The sequence below is a fragment of the Meleagris gallopavo genome, chromosome 3 (assembly GCF_000146605.3).
Source record: "Meleagris gallopavo isolate NT-WF06-2002-E0010 breed Aviagen turkey brand Nicholas breeding stock chromosome 3, Turkey_5.1, whole genome shotgun sequence".
Taxonomy (NCBI): domain Eukaryota; kingdom Metazoa; phylum Chordata; class Aves; order Galliformes; family Phasianidae; genus Meleagris; species Meleagris gallopavo.
Window position 1 is genome coordinate 20,885,290 of NC_015013.2, and position 23,748 is coordinate 20,909,037.

The following is a 23,748-nucleotide window of genomic DNA, read 5'->3' on the forward strand; positions in this document are numbered from 1 at the left end:
GGGGGAGAGTAGATTTATTTACATGTTTGGAGTCTCCTAACTTGGTTGATTCTTGATATATTGAGATAAGGAATCGAAATGTTTCCTCAAAGTAATTATTCCTCTGAGGTTAAAACGCATTTTATTTTTATCTAGGTATTTTGCTTGATATTCAACATCAACTTCTGTGTACATTTTCGTATTTTACTATTGTGTACAAAAAGATCATATTTTTCTTTTGAAGCTGAGAAAATATTGTCACTGGGAATTTAGGTCCTTCTATAAAAATAATCATTTAAACAGCAATATCTGAATTTTCTGTCAACTATCTAATTTTATGAAATTCCAGTATGGTATTGGTTGGAATTTAAGTAAAGGATAATGAGTAAAAATGCACATTTTGACTGAAAGTCTTTTTCAGTATGCTCTAATACTCATTCAGAAACCTCAAAGCCCATTTTGGAGATCTTCCTTTGAAAGTCATGATAGCTATGGTATGTTTCACAATGTTGGATCTCTGTGCAGTGTATGGAAGATAGAATTTATCTGAAATGAATTGTCAGTCCTTATCTGTCTAATGATACTGTAGCAGTGATTTTATTTAACTGCCGGACCAGATCAGCGATTTATTTGCAGGTAATCACCAATTTAACTTGCCCGGGTCACCGAATTTTTAATGAAGTGTATGTTCTTCGTAGCTTGGAAAAAAACGTGCTAATTCTTAAGATATTTTAATAAAAACAATCAAAAAGCACTTTTACAGAAAGGACTGAAACTTTAGCTACAGTGAGAGTCTTTGAGAGACTGGTTAATAAAGCTGTGAGTGTAATCTAAGGTCAAAAAGCTGAAAATTACTGGTTTTAGTGATGAGTAAGTGGCTTTCTTTTCTTTCCCTATTAGATAGAAAATGGTCGTCTGTGGAGCTCTATGGTGAAGACCTCAGAAGAAATATCAATTTTTCCAGTCAGCTTTTCATAATGTAAATATAGTTTGAGCTTCCCCCAATGGGCAGCTAAACCATGAACAAGCAGAAAAACCCTTTTTGGACTGTATTTCTGAAGCAGGCTTCACCTTCCATCTCGAGAACTTTTTAAAGGATTACAGCTGAAAAAGACAAGAGAAAGAAAACCTTGAACAGGAACCCTATCCTACAATGAGAATTACAAGTACATCTTGTATCTGCCCAGTCCTAGTTTGTCTCTGTTTTGTGCAGAGGTGTTATGGAGCTGCTCATCATGGCTCCATCAAGGTGACTAGAAATCAAACCAGGCATATAGAAGGTGAAACAGAAGTACATCATCGTCCCAAGCGTGGATGGGTGTGGAATCAGTTCTTTGTTTTAGAAGAACACATGGGACCAGATCCTCAGTATGTAGGAAAGGTAAGGTCATTATCTTTTTGTTGTTATTTTTCCATCTCCTGAAACGTAGCACTGATAGAGGAAAACCAGGTATCTCCTTAGATGTCACTTCATTTTAATGGTGGGCACTTCTCAGGTTGTTATATACAAGCACAGTGAGCTTACCAGTTCCCTAAGTATGCTTTCTTTGTTTATTATAAGCAGGAATATCAATAAAAGGAAATAGGAAGAAGTTACAGTATTTCTCCTGAGCTCAACTGTACATACAGTGAATGTGGCTTACGTCGGATTTTGTAGGCCCATAAGTGAATAATATTTAAATATGTCAGTGCTGAATCCTTTTCTGGAGTATTTAAAAATAAGGTTCAGTTCTACTTCAGGGAATGTAATAAATACAGTCTAGATTCAAGAACATATTAATTCAGATATGTAAGGGTGAGTTGGAAAAGGACTCCTTCAAAGGGAGATCTATCTGTGGCATTTTTATAATGAGATGCAGGTGGTTTGTTACTTGTTATAGCATATAAGAAGTCTGTAGAAACAACAGGCCCTATATTTATGTTTTTATTTACATGGTGAGTTTCAGGCATAAGATTCATGCTGATGCAGTTGTAGGCTATCCAACAGAATTCTAGTTTATTATGCATAATATTGTCTGTGTAATTTCTGTTTTAAATTTACATTGAAAAAAAAACAAGCACAGAAATCGTTCTGTATAGCTTTATTGCAAGACGCATGACAGATGGAGTTTTCTCCCTATGAATACTGTCGGCATAATGATAGAATTTCTTATTATATAACCTAGAAGAATCTTTATTTCCGTAATGAAATTGGAGAAATATGTTAAATATGAGCGGTAAAGAAAGATGGTTAATGAGAGTAAAGCATAGAAAACGAACTATTTCATTTTGCCTTCATTTTGCCCTGAAGATGAAAATCTTTAAAATTATATTTTAGGATATGCAAAATATCCAAGGAAACCAGTAGCTCCTGAAATCACAGATGTCTGGTAGCCAGGGCGTTCAAATTTGAACAGTATCATCTCAACTCAAAATAGCAACTGGAACATTTGCATATAAGATACTGTCAACACAAAAAATCAGAAAAATACCCTATTTTGTTAGACCAGCCTTAGTAAAATGCCAAGTACTTGGTACACTGGAAATCTTTAAGATTTGTACAGGAAATGTAGACTGGGGAATGACATTTCTAAATGGAAATACTTTGTTACATTGAATTAAAAGTTTATAAGGAAGGTGAGCTGATGAGGGAATATTCCTCCAGAGACCATGTTAGTCTGATTAACATTTTCATGTATGAGTTTGGGACAGAAGAAATATTCCATAAAAGTGTTGCCAATGTGGGGCCATGCAGGAGAATCTAAAGATTATCTGGATAGAGCCAGATAGCATGAAGGATATTGGTATATCGAGATACAGGGTAAACATCAAGACCACAGTCTAATAATGCTCGTGTAGAACAAGATCATGAATTTCAACAATTGTACACTGTTGATTCATCAAGTGTAAGGGACAGTGAAAGAGAAAAATCTGGTTATCAGATCAGTTACAGATTCTACTGTTATACATTAAATAAGGTAGATATGATTTGAAGCTGCAAAAGCTGGGATAGTGAAAACAGAAGGTAGTATTAAAGCAGCTGTACATGTTTACTGCTGTCTTCAATTTTTTTAAAAAAAAAAGTAATAATAAAAAATTTACCTGTGAAGCTACATGCAGAAAATCCAACATTATGGTTGGATGTGGTGATGGAAGGTAAAACATGATTGGATAATTGCCATCAAAAATAATAACAGAGACTATGTATATATTTTGTAAGTACATTTCAGAGGAAACCACAGGGGAAAGAGACCTATTTAAGTTGATTCAGCTTGTTACTGAAAAAAGTTAGGCTTTGTTCACAATGAGTTAATTTAGGATGGAAATAAGAAAGTAAGTGAGATTCTCGAAGAGGCTGTTAATAGGAAGAGTGGACAGATCTGAAAGGATTTCAAAGTAAAGTCCTTGTCTTTATGATAGCATTCTCAAACATGATTGCATGAAAGAGTAGACACCTGGATTTGGTGGCCTATAGGATGATCCCTTTCAATTTTATGTTGCTATGATAATGTTGGAAATATTCTTTCATCCTCTGACCTCTGTATTAATGCTACATTTAAAAAGATCAATGAATAGGGTTGTGTTTAATCCTTTGCGGTCAGAAGCACGTTCCTTATGTAGGACATTTCTTCCTCTGTACTTAGCAATATTTTTCTTCCTTTTCCTGTAAGAATTCCCTATTGTGTACATCATTTTCTACACTGAGTACCTCACAACATTTGTAAACTCATTTTTGCAGAAGCTCTGTGGGACTTAGAGGGTGTATACTCTATATTTGGTAAATAAAGTTGCGATGGTTCTGATGATCTGAGTTACTGCAAATATCAGTCACATTACTTCATTTACTTTTAATTTGGAAAAAAAGAAATGACTAGGTGAGACTGATGTTAGTAATGAAGTTTGAGTAGTAATCATTGTGCATCAGTTGCTTTTAATTTTGAAAAATAGATGGTTAGTTGATGTTACATTTAATTATACATACCTCACAAGGCTTCATTTGACCTAATTGAATAAGAGATTTTCTTTAAAAAACCCCTCAGATTATAAAAGAAGGCAATGTGAGTGTTGCCCTTTAATTCCAGTCTTCCATTCAGTGGCAGCACCCTATCAATTCTGTCAATTATTAATTTTGTAGACTACTCTGCTTCACTGGTGAGGGTTTTGCCATTTGATATCTGTCCTTTCACATTTTTCACACTCAATTTGGAAGCATCATCACAGAAAGCAGAGTCATTATGTACAATGCTGTTATAATGATTACAGTCATTGTCATGGAAATGCACACTGAGGACAAGAATAGGATAGGCCTGCAATGAATATAGTAAAGTTTCTCATTCTTATCAAGAAATGACTGTCAAGACTATGGATTATTTTACTGCTATCATCTGTTATACACCAAAAGTTAGGACAACAAGTCATCTTTATATTTTAATACCAAATGTATCTCCATTTCTCAATCACTACTTCTTTTCTGTAAGTTTGGAGACTAGAAATGTGTACAAAATTAATGTGTATTAATAATGATTATGAGACTTTTATAGGAACAAGGAACATGGCAAAGCACAGATCTTGGAAGAATTATGTTGTGATAGAAATAAGAAACAAACCTTTTGTAGATTTTAAATATTTTCCATGGTACTGGCATTATTGAACTTGTTCTCTGTTGTTTTATTTGGGATCAGTCTTCAATGTTTCATAGCTTGCTTCCTCTAAAAGACAATTCCAAAAGCAGTTTGGTATTTAAAAAGATATCTGTAAAGAAGTTAAAACCACAGTGACTTTTTTTCTACAGTCATGAATTATTTGGGGAGGCTTTCTTGAAAACTTCCTAAGATCAATGTCTAACAGTATTCAGGCAGACTGCTTATCTCTGTGTGTATGTGCATGTGTGCAGTGAAGAAATTCCATTAAGCAGGAACAAATGCCTTTGTCCCAAGCAGTTGAATCCACATAACTGAGCTTCCAGCTACAAGAGAAAATGTGAGACTTTGCATTCCCAGATGAAAACTATGCTAATTAAAACGTGACTGTGAGTACTGGAAAAGGGACTAAGCACTGTGAGCTGATGGGTGGTCAGGTACCATCCTTCTGTTCCCCATTCGGGGGAATGAAGACCGTCCTGAGGAAACTTAGAATAACTTGTGCTGTAGTGCTGCAAACTAACATTTCTCCTCCATGCTGCATTTCCTTTGCATTTCTTCCATGTTTAATAATTCATATGTCAGGAATTGGAGAGCAGATGATTTTAGGAGAGAAAAGAAGAAGAGAGTATATCTTTCAGTCTTTAACATTCTTTTTCATTTTGAATGTCATTGTCTCCAGAGTAGCTGTCTAGTCCCTGTGATATTACTTAAAAGTTACACTGGTAGCAGGTCATAGCTACACATTCACTGTGTTTTTTCGACTTTGGGAGAGAAATAAATGTGTAGTGTAAAAGAGGAGATCAATATTGGTTAGAATCTCAGTGATTCATGCTATTAGAGGGAATAGCACAAGAATGTAATGAATAAGACTGACACTTGATTTCTCTGTAGACCTTTTGGATCTTTGAAATACTAAATATATACCTCTAAATCCCCTTCAAATATACCTGCAGGGCAGGGATGACTTTTCAGGTATTCAACTATGTATAGCTTTTTAACAACTGTTCTTCCCAAATTTGGGGGATAGAGAGTGAGATTCTTAGTTTACTCAGTTCTTTTACCTGTAATAAAAAATATTTTGTTTTGATGGGGTGTGTAAGGAAGTATGGAACAGATGGAAATGAATGTGAATGCAGGAAAGAGGAAAATTTAACTCTTAAGAAGTCCTAGAATCTGTAGTAGTAATGTAAGTTAGATAAGGGAAGTCATCTCTGGTATTATGATGAATTTTCAAGTTAATGGATCTATTAATTTGTTATTTTAGTCTTGAAAACAGAAATACTGCATAACAAACCTGTCATTCAAAATTCCTTTTCAAGTTGAAATGAAGATGTGTCATTTCATGAAATTAGTTCTAGTACAGGAAAGTGAATCTAGTCTTCTCTGATCATATCAAGACAATTTCACATCTCAGATTTAATGACAGGAAGGGAAAAATCTATCCTTCAGAATAAATGCTAAGGAAGAAACAAAAGCTGAGTTTTACAATTAGAAAGGCTTCATTCAATGGCAGAGGTTTAAGGAAAATAAAGAGTATGAGATGTTTCATCATTTTAAAAACTAGCAAAGAGTTCCAAAGTTTTGTCTAATTTAAAAAGTGGTTTAATTTAAAGAAAATTAAAAGGTAAGTTTAAATGCTGTAGTCTAAAGATTTTGCACATAGCTTGCTAACCATTGTCATCCCTTTGTAAAATGAGTGTGAGGGGCATAAACAGCATCCAGAACAATGTGCATCCAATTTTCTACCATTTAAGTTGCTCCTTTTACAAATTTAGGCAAAATAATTTTCCTTTGTCTAGTAAAAGCATGGTAGCAATGAAAACATAAATGTGCAAATGTACATTTTTCTGTTCTTTTATGGACTTTGCTTCTTTAAATTTTTACATTTGAATTTACTTATGTAGAAAAGAAAGTGCAATGAAATGGAATGGAGTTAAGGCTCAGCAAGCTTTTAAATTACAAATATAATGTGTTTGGTGTGAAAAAGATTTTTATTTGTGCTTCTTTTTAATTCTTCTAGAGATTCTTTGAAGTAAGGAAGATCAACATTGAATCAATAGAGTTAATATTTAAGGAAACATTTTAACTATTTCAATTCATTTTAAGGCTGAGAGATGTCTCCAGCTTCTTCTGGAGGACCTCTCCAGAGGAATTTGTGAGACTGAGGTTATAGATGGTGATACTGGATAAGTAGAGCTATGTACTTTAATAGATCCTTTTTTACTTTATATCACACACATACCCCTTTTACAGTTTCTCTCCTATGTGTGCCTCTTGGTTTTAGTGGACTTTGTACCCATGTTTATGGCTTTCTGCTCCCTGCTTACTCAGGTCCTCATTAATGTCACCATGAGTATTGATAAATAGCACCTTGATTCATCGCCATTTAAGTTGATGGGAAGCTGACACTGATCACACAGGGCAGTGTCTATTTCTTTTTTTCTATCTCTATCTCCTACTGTTGCTCAAGGAGCAGGTTTACCAAGAAACTGAGGAAGTGGCCTCTCTCCATTGTACAGCTGTTATGTAATCTGAAGTTAGTAATATGTGACATTATATATCCCATATTATATCAGCTGCCTCATTTTCTGCTTATTTTTACAAAAAGCTGGCTAAGGACTTGCCACCCCAAATCTTTTCATACTAAAAATTCACAAGTGCACTTGCTTTTTCTTGAGTTCTGATGATAGACAGTCTCCTGTGTTGCCTCCATGCTGATAGTAACACTGTCTTTATTCACCAAATATTTTGTTTTTGAGAGGATGAGGGCACTTTATTCAAGTTCTACCAGTCATAGAATGCTGTGGACGTTTAGTTTTTATTTATTATTTCCAAATGGAATTTCTAAACATTGAAAAGTTATTTAAGGAAAAATCAAAAGAAGTAAGTGCTTTCATCAGCCTGATCAATCTGACTTTCTCCTAGCGAGTTCTTGCATTGCAATCCTGAGACAGAAAACGGCAATATACCAACTGACAAGGGCATTTTGACTTGACAGACCAAACAAACAGAAAAGCATAAGCACACTGAAGTTCAATCTCAGACCAAAGAAACGGGATATAGTATTTACCTGGTTTAACTTCATTTAAGTGGAGTGGCACCAGGGAGAAACTTGGTCCTTTATGTCAAAACAGCAGTACAGAATCTAGTATGTCAAAATAATGCTGGTTTTGTGAGGAAGCTTTATACAGTTTGTCAATCTTGTGGAACATCAGTGCACTGTGTGGAGATGTTTGCCTCAATTAATGGTTCAAATAACTTTGGTGAGGTGATCTAATATTCTTTGAGACTCTTTATGGACCCAAAAAGTCTGTACACAACGTGACCACTACTTTTTCTTTACTTTTTTTCTACTTTACCATTTTGCAAGTTTCACACACGCATATGTTCACACTAGCAGCTGAGATTTTGAAACACTCTATACGCTGAACAACTGTAGTGATGAAACCATCATGTTTTAGATTGAACTGCTGTTTCTTCTTTAAATAGACACACTCAAGTTAAGAAGAATAAATACTTTGTACAAGACTGAATTCTTCCCAAGAGAAAGAAATGCTTTACGTGGAAACTAAAAATGTCTTGTAATGTCAAGATTTGACTAGTTGTAACTAATTCCATACATACCACTATACATAAAGAATATTACCTCCTGGACCACTTTTTAGATTCTTGGATTATTACACCCTATATTCTTCTTCTTCTTTTTTTTTTTTTTGAAGTACTTTTTATTTCTATTTATTTATTTATTTAATGAGGAGTTCTGTTTGCTTTCTTTACTTCTCCATTTCTGTTTGCCTAAAGCAGGTAGTTAAAATTATTGGATATGTAGAAACAAACCATTTTTCATTACAGACCAATGATTACTGCAGCCATAGACGTATATGTTCTTAGTACAAATTAACTCAATATAAAATATTTCTCTTAGCTTTTTTTTCTGTATATATAGATTTTTTCCAAACTTCTACTGAACTTTCAACCATTGCTTCAATAGGATTACATTTTTGAACTGTAGATAGAAACAATGCTATGTCAATTGAAGATTTTAGATGAGCAATTCATTCTGAAAATGGAATTGTAGTTAGCTCTGTCTGTGTAGAGGTGTGACATTAATCGCCCTCTGAAAGTTCTAAATCAATTAGCATTCACTATTCATTATTTCCAAGTAAGCCATCTGAGATCTTCTTCATTATTAATTTTGTGTTTTCTTTGTGATAAGAGTATTTTTTTGGAAAGGAAATGTGAAATCTCAGAAAATCACCGAAAGTGTTCCATGGTAGGACGACTCTCCCTCAAGTACAAGAGTATTACGGGGTTCTCATCCCTGTATATAGGGGCAAATGCATTTAGAATCTGCCTAAATTGGAGAGTAAAACAGCAGAGTGCCAGAGTGGAGTAGGATATGAAATTAGTGGTGAAAAATTCTGAGATGTTTCGACTTGTTGAAATGTCCAATATTTATTCTTTTTTCTTGGATGGTTTAAAATATTTCAATTGTGAGTTGAAAGTAGGTGGGTAGTTATGTTTTCTTGGATAAATTAATTAGAAAACTTAGCAGCAAATTTTGCAAGGTAAACTAGCCTTATTCCTGCATGAGCTATGTAGATTCTTCAGTCATTTGAATATATTGTCTATAAAATTTGGGCAGAATTGGACATTACTGAGGTTGTTTGTTGTTTCAGGGTGGATGCTTCTTCACATATTAGTGGGTAATTCTGTTGATTAACTGCACAATACATTTTTGTATAATAAACGTGTATTTTTTTTCTAACAGACCAGTGGATAAAGTAAGAAAAGTAATGTACCGGCAAAATGAAAATCACCTAGATAGTGGTGGTGAGGAATATGATGATTATATTTTAAATATCTACACTTTTCTGCTAAATAAATCACTGGAAAGGATGAAGATGAGAATTAAGAGAATCTTAAAGATTGGAGTTCTATGTAGATATGAAAAATCATCATCTCCAATAAAACTATTCTTGATACAAAGCCTAAATAATGCTAATTACTTTATTGACATTCTCTAACATTTCAAGCCGTTCTAGAGATTGCTGTGGACTTTGTTCAAACTAGATACTTGAAGTGTTATAAAATTAGGAAATATCTACAGTCTAGATAACTTCAATATTGTGGCACACACACTTTGTACAAGTAAAACAATCAAAGAATATAGGTTGGAAATAGTACAAGATTAGTTTCGCTTTATAAAGGAGTTGGTCCATAGCAGTTGCTATACAGAGAGGTTTTTGACAAATCCTTTTTTGCTTTAAAAAGAGGTAGTAATATTATGTGCAGCTGAAGGAAGATGAATTCCTTGGAGTTAGAAGATGAAGTGACTGAATTTGTATCTGAAGTGAACACTAGACAGATGTTTAAAATTGTGCTTCAGTACAATATTTAGATTAATTTGCACTGTATACTGTGTAAACTGTCTAGTACTTGTTTGTAATAAAAAATAAATGAAGAAAGTCTCAAAGCAGAAAGTACTGTGAGTATGCAAAATCATAAGCATATGTAGCGTGGTCAGCAAGTGAAAGTTTTCCCTGCTAGTTTGGCCTCCTTTACAGATTTTCCAGTGTTTAGTAACATGCTGAGTTTCCCTTGCTTCAACCACTTACAATGAGGTTAGATTATAATAGATTTCTCTGCTAGCCTTCTTTTTTTTTTTTTTTTTTTTTTTTTTTTTTTTCTCCCTTTTTTTTTTTTTCCTTTTAATTGTCGTTTTTCCTTTTCATGTCTTTTATGAGTAATCACAATTCCTTGCCTGTTTTATCTGGTTGACAACACCCAGTGCTCCAAAACCACAGGCACCAGGGGAACAAACAGCCATGTGTATGCTCAAACACATCTGGACTGATGCACACACACACATGCTTGACTGCTGAAACACTGCTTCTAAAATAGCTCATATTTCTTTAGAGAAATGTATTTTGGTATGGAACTCAGAAGTTATTTACTGATTACTCAAACCCATGACTGCCACGCAGATTTTTGGAAGCTTGGCTTACTACTACATTATCTTGCTGTCATAGTGACATTTACGAAACTTACCAAGTTGTGGCCCTTTTATGTGGCTTTACTGGAATAAAGACAACTTGTTTCATCAACAGGTTCCTTCCTGTTCGTGGAAGATAACTGAGCAAGGACTTGCACTCTGTGTTGTTTTAAATGGAATTTCACTATTACGGTGTGTCTTAAGGAGAATGCATCCTCATCAATCTATTACAGAACAAGTTATGTATGGCAGTAAGATAATTGTACAGAGTGTGGGTGCCAGGCTGGCAACCACAGCCCATTCCTGGGGCTGTGGGGCGATAGTGTAATGCGAGGCCAGAGCTGCCCCATGCTGGACACAGCCATTTCCAGCCTGCTCCAGCAGCCCCAGCACAGGGCACAGTCAGGCCCAATGGCCGAGGGTGGGTGCTTCGGGAGAGCCTGGTGAGGAAACTTATACAAGAAAATGAACATCAATGAATGCTTCTCCAGAGTCAAAAAAGTGCTTGAGAAATAATTGAGATGTCAATTCATATTTGAGCTAGCCAGCGTATTGTCAGCTTCGTCACTTACTGATTTAAGATTAGCATTTAAACATTCATAAAAACAAAATTGCCAAACGAAGAATGTAGATTTGTCTGTTTCCTCATTGCCACATGCTAGGAGCACCCCTAACTGCTTCCTCACTTATCCTTCTAAGTAGAATGGGGGAGAAAAAATAGAGTGGAAAAGTTCAGTCGATACAGACACCAGTTACCTGTTACCTTTATGAAAAAAAAAACAAACACAGACTTGTGTTGGGGAAAATTAATGCAACCTAGAACAAATTAAAAAAGAACAGGACAGAAAAAACAGAAAAATACTGAAATACCTCCCTCTCTCACACATCTTCCTGGGCCCAGCCTCACCCCTGCATCTCTGACCCCTTCAACTCCCGACCCTAAGTAGTACAGGGCTGGGGAATGGGGTCAGTACCTGACAGCCCCTCCCTGCCACCTTCCCTCTCCTCACACTGTGCCCTGCTCCAGCTGAGCCTTCCCAGGGGCTGAGTGGAAGCTCCACTTCAACATGGTCTCCTGCCCAGCGCTGCCAGAGCATCATAAAATCATAGAATAGAATCATAGAATAATCAGAGTTGGAAAAGCCCACTAAGATCTAGCCCAACCATCAGTCCATCACCACCACGTCCACTAAATCAGATCCCCTAGTACCACACCTACACATTTCTTGAACACCTCCAGGGATGGTGACTCCACCACCTCCCTGGGCAGCCTGTTCCAATCCATCACCACTCCTTCTGTTAAGAAATTTTTCCTAATATCCAACCTGAACCTCCCTTGGCACAATTTGAGGCCATTACTTTTAGTCCTATCACTATCGCTCATCTCTGTGCTGGTTGTGCTTGTAGTCCCTCCTCCACCTCTCCCCCGGGTGCAGACCCGGCTGTTTCTCCCCCTGTTGGCGGCTGCTGGCAGCGTTGCGCCCTCCCATCACCAGGCTCTCCCGAAGCGCCCACTCTCGGCCACTGGTCTTTCTAAGGTTTAAACTTCCCTCTTGTCTTTTTGTTTCTCATCATAGAATGCAGTCTGTGAAACTTAAATCACACTCATCAGTTTCGAAATGAATCACCTCTGTAAACATTTATTTTCTAAAATACAGAAGTTATTTTATAATTACAATGGATGCTGCCAGTCTGTAAACATAAAATACTTTTCCTTTGCTTTTCAGGATTAGCTTTGTTTGGTTCTTGTCAAGCAATTAACTTTCATTTAAGTAGAAGATTATTAGCTGCAACTTGTATGGTTGTTGTTTTAAATAACAATGAAAAGATCACAAACACCTTTGTCTGGAAAGAAAGTGGTGATCTTCAGATTATGCTCAACTACACTGAGATACAGCCCCAGTCTACACAATGTTTAGCCAAAAGAAATGACTGCTTAATAAGCAAGCTAGTCATGAAATCTCCACAAAGCTAGACCTGATCTTAAGTAATGCTTAAAACAAAGGCTCCTGCCAGAAAGTTGCAAAGGAAGTTGGAATGGTGGGAGGAAAGGCAGAATTAAATTGTGATTGTTACCAAATGAGAGAAACAGAAAAGAGTAAAAAGTATTTTAAATTAATTGTAAAAATTAATTGTAAATCTCAGAAATGCACGTTGAAGAGATTTTTGGAAATGCTTGCAATTTAAAAAAAAAAAAAAAGCATACAAACATCCTTCTTTGGAAACGTCAGGATGAGGAACATTGTCAGATATTGTTCTGCCAAGAGATGATTTATATAAGGTGTAAAGAGAGCAAAGAAAGGTTGTGGTGAAAAAGAGACTTAAAAAATTACTGCTGAAAATTACTTAGGAAACGCAGCACAGTCATTTGATACAGAATGCACTAGAGGAAGAGTATCAAACTGAGGTATCAGTGCAAAAGGCTGTGGGGAAACTCAACAGGTGAACAGTAATTATTGCATGTACTTGATGCAGTGATCCGAGAAGAAGTGCCGAAAGCAATAACTCTTGTACATAAATTCTCATTTTGATATGTAGATATCCAAGTAACGAAAGGTGCAGTGATCTCAGTATGATTAATAGTAATATAAAACTTGTATGTGGGGAAAACCAATGCCATTTAATATTAAAAGAATATAGTAAGGTAAAACAGTGATTAGTCAAGTGAAAATTTGCATTAATTATAAAGTCCACTGAGAAAATTGGAAACACTAGCCATAGAGAAATGCAGCAAAAGAGTTTTCTTAGACTGGGTGAAATTCTAATACAGATAAATATAGAATAGGACATGAGCTGCAACTCTTTTAACTGAGTTGTCAGTTACTTCTAATATGACCTTACAGTTTTGTTAGTTCCTTGAAAACCTTCCATCAGCTCTGTGCTTAGGAATAATCCAATGAGTAATCTGAATATTAGGAATTATTAGAAAGGAAAAAATAACAGGACCAAACGTGTTTACTGTTTCAATCCAGAACATACCTGCACCTCAAACACAAAGAACACTTCTCATTTTCTTCTCCTTTTCCTCATTCTTACAACAACAACAAAAAGAGATGTGCTACAAGATTGATCAAAAAAATAGAACAGTTTCTGCATGAGGAACAACTTAATCCATATGATAGGATATGCAGCTGTTCTTTCTCTTTGTTTGTTTTGAATAGAGTACTTTTCATAGGAAGAGACTGTTTTACTTTCTTGGAAGTTGTACAGGGAACAGCTGAGTGTAGGAGAGCTCTTCTGACTGAAAAGAGATGAAAAAAAGAGCTTGGTAGTGGACAGGCAGTCATGAGTAATGTGAGGAATGTGTGAATCAGGAATGAATTCCACTGTATTTTGCTTCCTTCTTACAAGCAGTAGAAATCATCCATAATAAAAATAAAAACAAAACAGAAACAGACTATGGAAAATAATCTGTGTGAAATTTTACTAATACTCCTAATTAGTCTCTCAATGATGAATTGAGGTAATTCAGCAGATAAAAAAACGCACTAAGATGTTGAGCAATCTGCAGTTTGATAGAAAATCCATTAATTTAATAAATCAGAGCTGCATATCTGCAACTGTAGGCAGTGTAAATTTGGATAAAATAAACATTGACCATCACAAACATTTGTTCTTGTATTAAGTATTGTTCCATGTTTGGTTGTGTCAGAGGCTGTTACTGATGAACTCAGCATTCCCAGTCCATCCTTACTTCTTTGATAACGATTCCTTTATATGTCTGTAATAGCATGGTAAGTCCTTTCCTTCAGTTAATGAGGAAGTAGTTTCAACATTTCTCTGTATTGCCTGAAATCAATGGGGCATGTTTCTTTCCAAGCAAAAAGGCAAACATTCATTACAATATTGTTTTTATAATTAACTATGTTTTCTGTAAAAAAAAGAAAGAAAAAAGAAAAAGGTGGGTTTTGTTTGTTTTTTTGTGTTTGTGTGTGTGTCTTGCAAGTGAACTAATGGATAGTCAGCCGCTCCAAATATTGGTGGTATTTTAGTTTTTTTTTTTTTTTGTATTATTTGTTCCTTTTTAGTTCTGACTAAAGATGGTAGATATTTAATACTTCTTGAAAATCAGATGCCATTGATGAGGTTCTGTGTAGGAAACCCAAAGCAGAGACCCGGAATACTCTACTTCTAGCATATGTAGGGGAAAAAATAAATTGTTAGAGGTGAAAATTCTGTAATTGTTTTCATTTGTGGCCACTTTCTTTCAAACTAGCTTTTAAACTTTCACCTTGAACTATACTCTTTCATCTATTATGTATCAATTTCTCCACTGCAGAGAGCAACATTTTTTATTGGAGCATTCAGTGTCCCTCAAAGTAAAGCCACTTCTTTGTCTTCACCAAGGATGCCAGTACTAACTACAGTAGTTCATTGTAGCAGAAAGATGCAAATCACTGGACTAGGCAGCACATAGGGATATACTTGATTGCAAACCAGTGGGTTAGAGTAATGTTCCTGGTTCTTTCGGGAAGAGAAATATTATTAAGTAGCATTATATAGTATTGGTAGTAATACACAGAAACTTTTCTATGGCTACTTTTTCATTTGGTCCATTTTGATATAGAGTAGAAGAAATCTGATATCAGTATGTACTGTTTATATTGTCCAAGAAAGTGAGACCCATGACTTCCTATAGCAGTATTAATGCTAATATTTATTTTTGACATTGCTATTTCAGGTGAAATTAAGTAGTTCACAAGGCACATACTGACACAGTAAACAGACATTCTTCTAGATGTCTCAGACGTGCTCCAGCCTACATATTAGTATTTATTTATTTTCTATTTTATTTTCTAAGGGAGCATTGTGGTTTAACCTGACACGCAGCTCAGCACCACATAGCCATTCACTCACTCCACCCTCCCACTGGAATGGGGGAGAGAATGGGGAAAAAAGCATAGAACTTGTAAGTTGAAATAAAATCTATTTACTAAGACAGAAAAGGAAAAGAGAAATAATAGTGAGGATAATTATACATATATAAACATACATATATATATTTACAAAGCAGTTGACACACAATTGCTCACCGCCCTCTGACCGAAGCGCAGCCAGTCCCTGAGCAGCAGCTGCCCTCCCAACCCTGCTCAGTACCCCCTCAGTTTATAGTTTTTTCACATGATGTCATATCGTATGGAATATCCCTTTGGCCAGTTTGAGTCAGCTGTCCTGGTTCTATCCCCTTTCAGATTCTTATGCCCCCTCAGCCTCCCACTGGCGTGACAGTAGGAGAAGCTGAACTGTCCTTAGCGCTGTACAGCACTGCTCAGAATCAGCTGAAACACTGGTCTGTTATCAACATTGTTTTCCTTCTGAAGTCAAAACATAGCATCATACCAGACACTATGAAGAAAATAACAACTCTGTTACAGCTGAAACCAGGACAGTAGGAGAACAGTGTTTTGCTCTGTAAGCTTTTTGTAGCAAACAATAATGAAAAAATCCCTACTTGGAAAGGTGATACAAGAGCGTCAAGACTCACAGGTACTCCAGGGAGAATGTGTAAGTTCTCTGCCTACCACAATCAACAATTTTGTAAATTAAGGTTTATTCAGAATTGCTAGAACTGTTTCTGCTTTTGAAAATCAGTGTTCTTTTCTCTTTTTTTTTTTTAAAGAGAAAATTTGAAACTCACTGCTATTCAGTAACTATTTTCATTCAATGTAATGCCCTGAGTACATCTGTAGGTGCAATAATGGTTTATTAAGCTGAAGTCTTTTTTTAATTGATGGTACTTTTTACCCAAGAAGAATGATCTGCATTGTGTAACTTGGAAAACCAAATAAATGCAGGAAGCAAAATCTTTCCACTGCATCAGTTTATAGAAGGGAGAGCAGCAGTGCTCTGGTTTGTCAGCCATTCTCTTTTACCTTGAGCTCTCATTTAATATGCTCTTTCTTCCCCATGTTGTTCCCTTCTGCCTGGTTGTTTCCAGTGGTTACTGCGTTTTCCAACACCTACATCCTTCCCCCATCAATAGTGCCATTAAAGAAGTGGAGACAAACTGTTCTTCAAGCATGTTGAGATTCTGCAGAAATATTTTCTCCTCACTCTTTATTACTCATCTGAATTCCCTTTGCTAGTTAAAATTTCACTGTGAGATTGCAGTTCCTATTTTCCAGAAATTCATTATTGCATGTGGTACTTTTAGTCTTACTTGTGTCATTGTGTTGTGTCTATAGTTCTGTTGCACTCTGAAATGTTCATCACTCCACTGAAGCCGATAATTAACAAGTAGTTGTGCTATGTAAGAGAGGACTCTGTTCCTCCCATTTTCTTGTCTTCTTCTATGTTTAGGTATTGGACAGAGAGCAATATGCATCTCTGCTGTCTTGCTTCAGCAGAACAGAAAGATTGAAGAGTTGAAGATTTGCAGCCTACTAAACAGTAGGAATAGTGTCTCATATGGTAATTAATAACATCCAGTAGCATATTAACATATTAATGAGTTTTGTGTGTTTACACTGACTTTCTGAGTAACTCTAGCAAACCATGCTAACATGTAGATAATCTAAATTTCACAGACTGGCTTCTCAGCTAATGTAGGATGCGAAACACTAGATTTATTCTCTGAATTGTATTTGGAGATCCATCTTCATACATAGAGAATCAAGGAGAGTTTTTTACAGCATAGTTGTATCTTGAGATCTGTGTCTTAGTTGTTTGTTTGATGCACCTTCTGAAGAGTTTCTAACAGAAACTGGTTATAAGTTCTGTCTGTGAAGTTTTTCCAGAGGAGAGATCATGAATCAGCTTTGTCTAGTAAGATGCTTTGGGAAATGTTGTTATGAGATGACATATGAGGAACTTGCTTTTTCTTCTGGTAACCATTGGAAAAATATCACGTGTGGAGCAGAAAGTGCAAATATTGGAAGAATTTACCCAAGTGTCTGCTGTTCAGTTGGTGTCTGTACACAGGAACCAGAGTACAGTTGTTACAGTGAACTTGTTTGGTTACCATTAAATATATTTCATTATTTGTTGAAAGCTGATTTGGGTCATCTTTTCAGTTCTATCCTTCTTGCAACATGTAGATATTTTTGGGTATATAGATAATTTTGGGGCTTTTACATGAGTTATATGAGACATGTCTAAATTATGAAGCTAAATAAAATGCTTGCCTTTAATCCTAAAATGGATTATTCATATCAGAATGCAGAACACTTTTTACAATTCCTGTGCAATTATAGTATCTACTGGCAGGTAACTTTTCTTGTTGCCTTTCGAGTTAAAGTGAAACAGTTGCAAATGTGAATTGTTAGATGCAGCTTTGAAAAATGAAATGAAACTGCAAAAGCTTTGGATTCATCAAAATCAATATATGTACTTTCAGGGAATTTTGCAGACCCTCTTACTTCAGAAAGGCCTCTAAGCATTACAGTAATGCTTTGTTAACATCCTGCTAACAAGCAGATGCTACTTTTGCAGTTGGCTTTTGTTTGAAAAGTTTTTGTTATGTGGAGGTGGCAGGGCCTGGGTAAAATAATGTGTAAAAGAATCTGAATCATCTATCCACTTGGACATTGTGTAAAGGGACAGTTCTCCAGAGTTTGATTGAGAAACTGTGTGACTGTGACTGCATGATTCCTGTGTGTGAGATGTACAAGAAAAACAGATTGAATAATTAATTGATCAATTAACCATGATGTACACTGGTTAGTTGAGCAGTGAGTGTTTTGTTTGAAGGCCTCTGATAGTAAATTTATTCTACTGACAAGAAGGGAAACCGAGTGCCAAAGACATCTGTTTCTGCATATGTATAAACCTGCTGATGAAGGAGAAGAAATGATTCCCAGTTCAACTGAAAATTTAACTATATGTTTGTTAAAGAAAATGTTCAGAATAGAATAGCACTTATTTTCCTGTTTGAGAAATTAGAAGTAAGCATCAAGAAGACCAGTACTATAATTTCTGTATATTTCACGTTTCCACTTTATTTTTCTGTTTGCTCAAAGATGTCAAGAATATTTTAAAGGTTTTTTGCGTTGGGTCTGAATATCTTCTATAGACATACTTTACTCTTTGAGTTGATATTTTTATATTAGAGCTGCTCCCTTACAGCTGTTTTTTTTTGTTTGTTCATTTTGATTTCACAAATACTTACCAAGCTAAAATAAGTTAAACTGTCTATCGGTTAGGTTTGTTTGTTTGTTTGTTTGTTTGTTTTCATTTAAAAAGGAGGGTTGGACTCTTCATTGAAGTAGTAGATTGTATTTTGAAGGCAGGGAGGATGGTGGAGGGAGACAGCATCCAGAGCCAGGCTGTAAAACAGAGGAGGACATTGCAGGTATGCAGGGTGCACTGCAGGTGTGCACTGATTTTCTTGCCTGCTCCAGTACTGGTCCAGTCTCTCATGACTCAGTACAGGAAGAAGGGACATGGCTGGAGGAGTGGTGAGTGAAAGACAGGGAAAATGTGGAGAAAGGAAAAGGTGTGAGTATGAACAAGAAAACTTGATGTGATTGGCAGCCAGAGCTGGAAACATGAAGAGTATAGAAGGATTGTGAAGTGAGGAAAGATAGAAGAACTCCCACATGCTACTGCATGTCCCTTTTTTCTCCATGTATTTGAGGTCTCACCACTTTGTTTGAATAATGGAATACAGGTAAGAGGGAATGTATAACAAGTGAGTATGCACCCCTGTGAGTTCAAAACATGTTCTTTTCTGTCAGCATTCCTCCATTTATAGAACTCCAATAAATCCCCTCATCTTTCTAAAAGTGAAGAAATTCTTTTAATAAATTTGTGTAGTACATAAAATTTGTGCAGAATAAAGCAGGATATTGCCCTGTTGTCTATATATTATTCAGACAGAAGAATAATTAACACATGATAAATGCTCTGACAACTAAGAAAGAATTACTGATATGATTACATTATTTTTGCATGTAAGCCTATTCTAGTGAGAAAAAGATAAGTATAAAAATTTGCTTTAAGAAATGTAAGAAAATGGATAAATCTGCTTGTTTATAAAGCCTTTTGTCTACTAAGAAATTTGAGCAAGAACAGCTTTTCTTACAAGATGCTTGGTTTTTGTTTTTTTTTGTTGGTTCTTTTTTGTTTGTTTTTTATGGATTTCGTTTTTGATCAGGGAAAATGTGTTGTGTTAGTATTTCAACACTCCTGTCCATAAGATAAAATAAATGTTGCTGGCATGTAAAGAAATAATGATTCCCTGAATAAAAATGAAACCTTTTCCCAACCCTTTACAAATGATTACCTTGAATGTTAAAGTTTGATTTATTCATGGAAGTGAACTAGTTTACCTATCTTTAATCAAAGCAAGATCACAGATTAGGAGATGATTTATACATGAAGTAGCTAAAATGGTTTTTTAAAAGGCCACAGTTTCATAGGTCAGGAAGAAACCTCAAGAGATCATCCATTCCATACCCATAGCCCATGATGGGAATAGTTATGACTAAACCTTTCCTGACAGATTTTTATCTGTTCTGTCTCATTTAATCTGTACTCTTTTGCATCATCTCATTCATTCAGTTTCTTTCCCTCTCTGATTTTTTTTCCTTTCTTTTTTTTGTCAAAGCACTTGTCCACATGTCAGAGTTACTTTTGTATTAAAGCTTGAAGGAACACGCACATGGAGGGGATGTTGGAGGGAAATAACTAAAATAATCATGAAACAAACTGAAGTTGTATTCAGAACTAATTAGCTAGAGATATTCATCCAGCCAGAGTGATTGAGTACACAGTTATTAAGTCTATATGAAATGTTCTGAGAGTGCTGGTGCAGTACAGTCCATACAGCTTATGCAGAAAGCGACCTGTCTTCTTAAAGCTTTAGGAAGAAAAATGCAATCTTGGTTAGTACGTGGGTAGTAATTTTGGGTGTGACAACACAGCTATAGCATTCCTTCACTTCCTTCAAAAATAAGGTCCAGTTACCTCATCAGCTCAGGTTTATATCACCTTTCTTCTTCTTTTGCAGTAGGTAGAGAAGTATAGCTTTGAAAATAAGTTGCTCCTCTACCATGAAGTGAAGAATAAATTTTTTATTGTCTATAAAAGTGAACGAGTGAAGGGAGCACTTTAGGTTGGATAAGAGAAGGATAGTGCTGTGTAGGATTTATAAACTATAAGGTTTAGAGATTATAACAATAAAAAGTTGATTTTTTTTAACAGTGCAACGGGTGAACTTTCCCATTTCTGGCTGTTGACAATTGGATAATATTAAAAAAATAAATAGCATGATTATTATTATTGGAGGCGGCTGAATGGAGTAGTGGCAAGAAGAATACCTTTGTGACCAGGCTGCTTTGTCAAAACTCTTCTGTTGGTTACTGAATTGAATTGAAATTGAAAACTTGCTTAAAATGTTTCTTTGGATGAATTCATACGCATAAGGCATGCTTGCTACTAGTTAAGTGTGGGTATGGAACATCCGTATTTGTTGAAAGTAAATATACTGTTTTATTGTCAAGTAATGTTCTGTTGCACAGGCTTTCATTTTCTCCAAGTACATCTTTTAAGACCAAATGAAACTTGAAAAATAATTATTTTAAATTAGAAGAAAAAATGCTGAACTCACAAAGCATAGCATGAGGTGTTTGTGCAATGTAAACAGTAAAATACATGGACAGTGGTAAACTCATAACATTACCTCTGTAACACAAGTTCATAACATTAGTACCATAAGGCACACAATTAACCTACAACTAGCTGTGCTAATCACAGTGCATTTTGAGCTGTGAAACTGTTTTCTGGATTTTTATTATAAATTGAATTCTGCTTTCACAAGGCTTCACATTGAGCATTTTAAGAATTTCACAAGCAACTATGATTATCAAACACTAATTCCCTGAATGATACTGAAAGCACCACTTCCAAAGAGGAAAAAAAAAAAGCATATGAACTCATATTTACTGAATGTGAATGACCTTAGTGTCTTTCTGCAAATTCATTACAGCCGTATCTTGTGCTTTAAGCTGACTGCCAGAAACTTTCTTCTTTGTATTAGAAAAAATAAGTAGAATTGTGAAAATTACCTTAATTCTCCGTTCAAAATTAAAGGTAAAGTGGAAGTTCGATTTTCTAAAATATTTTTACATCTAAACAGTTACTTCTTAACTTAATCAAGATAGCATGTGTGCTATATACACAAATATACATTTTATTTGCCATATCCCTTTCTATAATCTTCCATTCACTGCACAGTTCTGCATCCACTCATGCTCCCAAAATTCTCTATTTCATTCTGCAAAACTTTAGAACACTACAGACTGAAGTTTAAATTTTCATGTGTCCTTGGCATCATAGTATATCAGTGCATTCAATGTGAATGCAGTTGGAGATGGACTTTAAGGAGCAGTCTTGTATGTGGAGCATAGAAACAGATGGTTGTTGCAGGCTAGGTTGTGTAAGAGAGTCCAGGGTGAAGGAAAGAAGAACAAAAGAAAGAGGCAAGGTAGTAGTATCTGAAACATGATACATGAATATTCTGAAGTACTTGATTGGGAAAGGTTGATTAGATGATGGTGTGATACACTGAGCTACAGAGTGGGATTGTTGTCTCCTTGGATTTAATATAACAAACCACCTACTGTTTCTGAGGGGTGGGGGGGAGGGAGTGAAAACTGAAAACTCTCAGAGCTCATCACATCAGAAAATTACTCCATGTGATCTCCTGCACCTGCAGACACTGCAGCTCAGAGCTCAGAGCTCAGCTTGACTGACAGGGCACTGGCCCTGAACAAGCAACTGGTAAAGCAACAGGGTTCTAATGATTTGAAAATCACCTTATCCTTCTCTTCATGACTCAGGGTGAATTAACTTAGTGCCTAAGTGGTATTTCAGCTACATAATGTTTGCCGATGTTGCTGACAGCAGAGGGATTATCATTCCTGACAGGCCTTTATCCTTGAAATAGGACACATTTACTCCTTTTGTTCCTTTTTCTTTCAGTTTGAATTTAGTCCTTGGTCTGAAGAAAGTGTAACTATACCTTTGTAGTATCTCTACCTAGATGGGTTGTCATTACCACAGAAGTTTCTGAGTAGGGCTATTATGACATGGCAAGGTGTTGTACACCCCTGTCAGTCTGAGTGGTTCCCACAAATGCCAAGTACTTCTGAAGCAATACAGCTTCATCACATAAGAACTTTATGCTCTTTTCCAGGTCATCTAGCAGATACGGGAGATTATTCCAACTCCCTGTCCTCACCTCCCCCCTCCGCTCTTTTTTCTTTGCCCCTACTATCCTGAAAATCTGAAATTTTCGGAAATTTCATTTTTCTACCTTTATGATGCTATCTAGTAATTACATGTTGTCATTCGTTATGAATAAATTATTCATTGTAAGTATTGTAAATCAAAACAAGCATTCTTAAAATCAATATTTGTTATTAAAAAATCATTCTTTTCCTGGTTTTATCTATGAGGGTTTAGTGGTCCGCTCCTAAGTCCACTAGTATTGTACTCTGCATTTCATAATTTAAAAGAAAATAATTATGTCAATTGAAATGATAATGATCCTGAAACCGATTCAGAGAAATAAGTACATCTCTGTCATACAGAACTTAAGGATTTGTTGAATTCAGACTGACAACAGGATTCTTGTAAGGGTAAGAACTTAGTATGATTTAAAAAACAAACAAGAAATATGTATTCTTATTTTTAAAATGATAAAAATAGATACATTTAAAATGCACAACTTCATTTCCCATTTCTAACTTTATCCATTTCAAGGAAAAAAACAGATATAAAATTTGATAGAACATTTAGTTTTGAAGCTAATTTTGCTCAAAAAATGGTACAAAACATCTGCAGAAAATTTAATTTGGCTGCTTTTTGGAGTAGTCATAAGCCAGATAAAAAGTCACTTTAAAATTAAATAAAGCTCTTTGAGTGCTAGTAGAATCAGAATCTAGTATATCAGTGCCTGATTTAAAGTATTTATTGTTTTTATTCTTTGAAGTTAATTCGACTCCTAGACATACCTTTCCAATGACAGGTTGAATGTGTCTCGCTGACATTTACTGAGAATCAGCTCTGAGACAATCTTATTTAGCTTCCTTCATTTCCCCGGTTTCTGTTGTGATGTTGAATACTTATTCTGTCAGTTTGCTTCTCATGCTTACAAATGAAATTCTATATAGTCTATATTTATGCCTAATCAAAGGTTGTGTTTTTTTT

The 23,748-nt window shown here is 35.5% G+C and overlaps 1 protein-coding gene across 5 annotated transcripts in view; it reads left to right on the top strand.

Moving 5' to 3' along the window:
• Positions 1-23,748, top strand: part of CDH18 (cadherin 18) — a 204,045-nt gene that overhangs the window by 38,757 nt on the left and 141,540 nt on the right. For all 5 annotated transcript variants that reach the window (XR_004159171.1, XM_010708478.3, XM_010708479.3 and 2 more), the window contains exon 3: positions 880-1,360. Coding sequence is in view for 4 of the 5 variants with exons in the window: in XM_010708478.3 (XP_010706780.1) it covers positions 1,133-1,360 (228 nt within the window). In the remaining variant the exon portion in view is untranslated. The remainder of the gene's footprint in view (positions 1-879; positions 1,361-23,748) is intronic.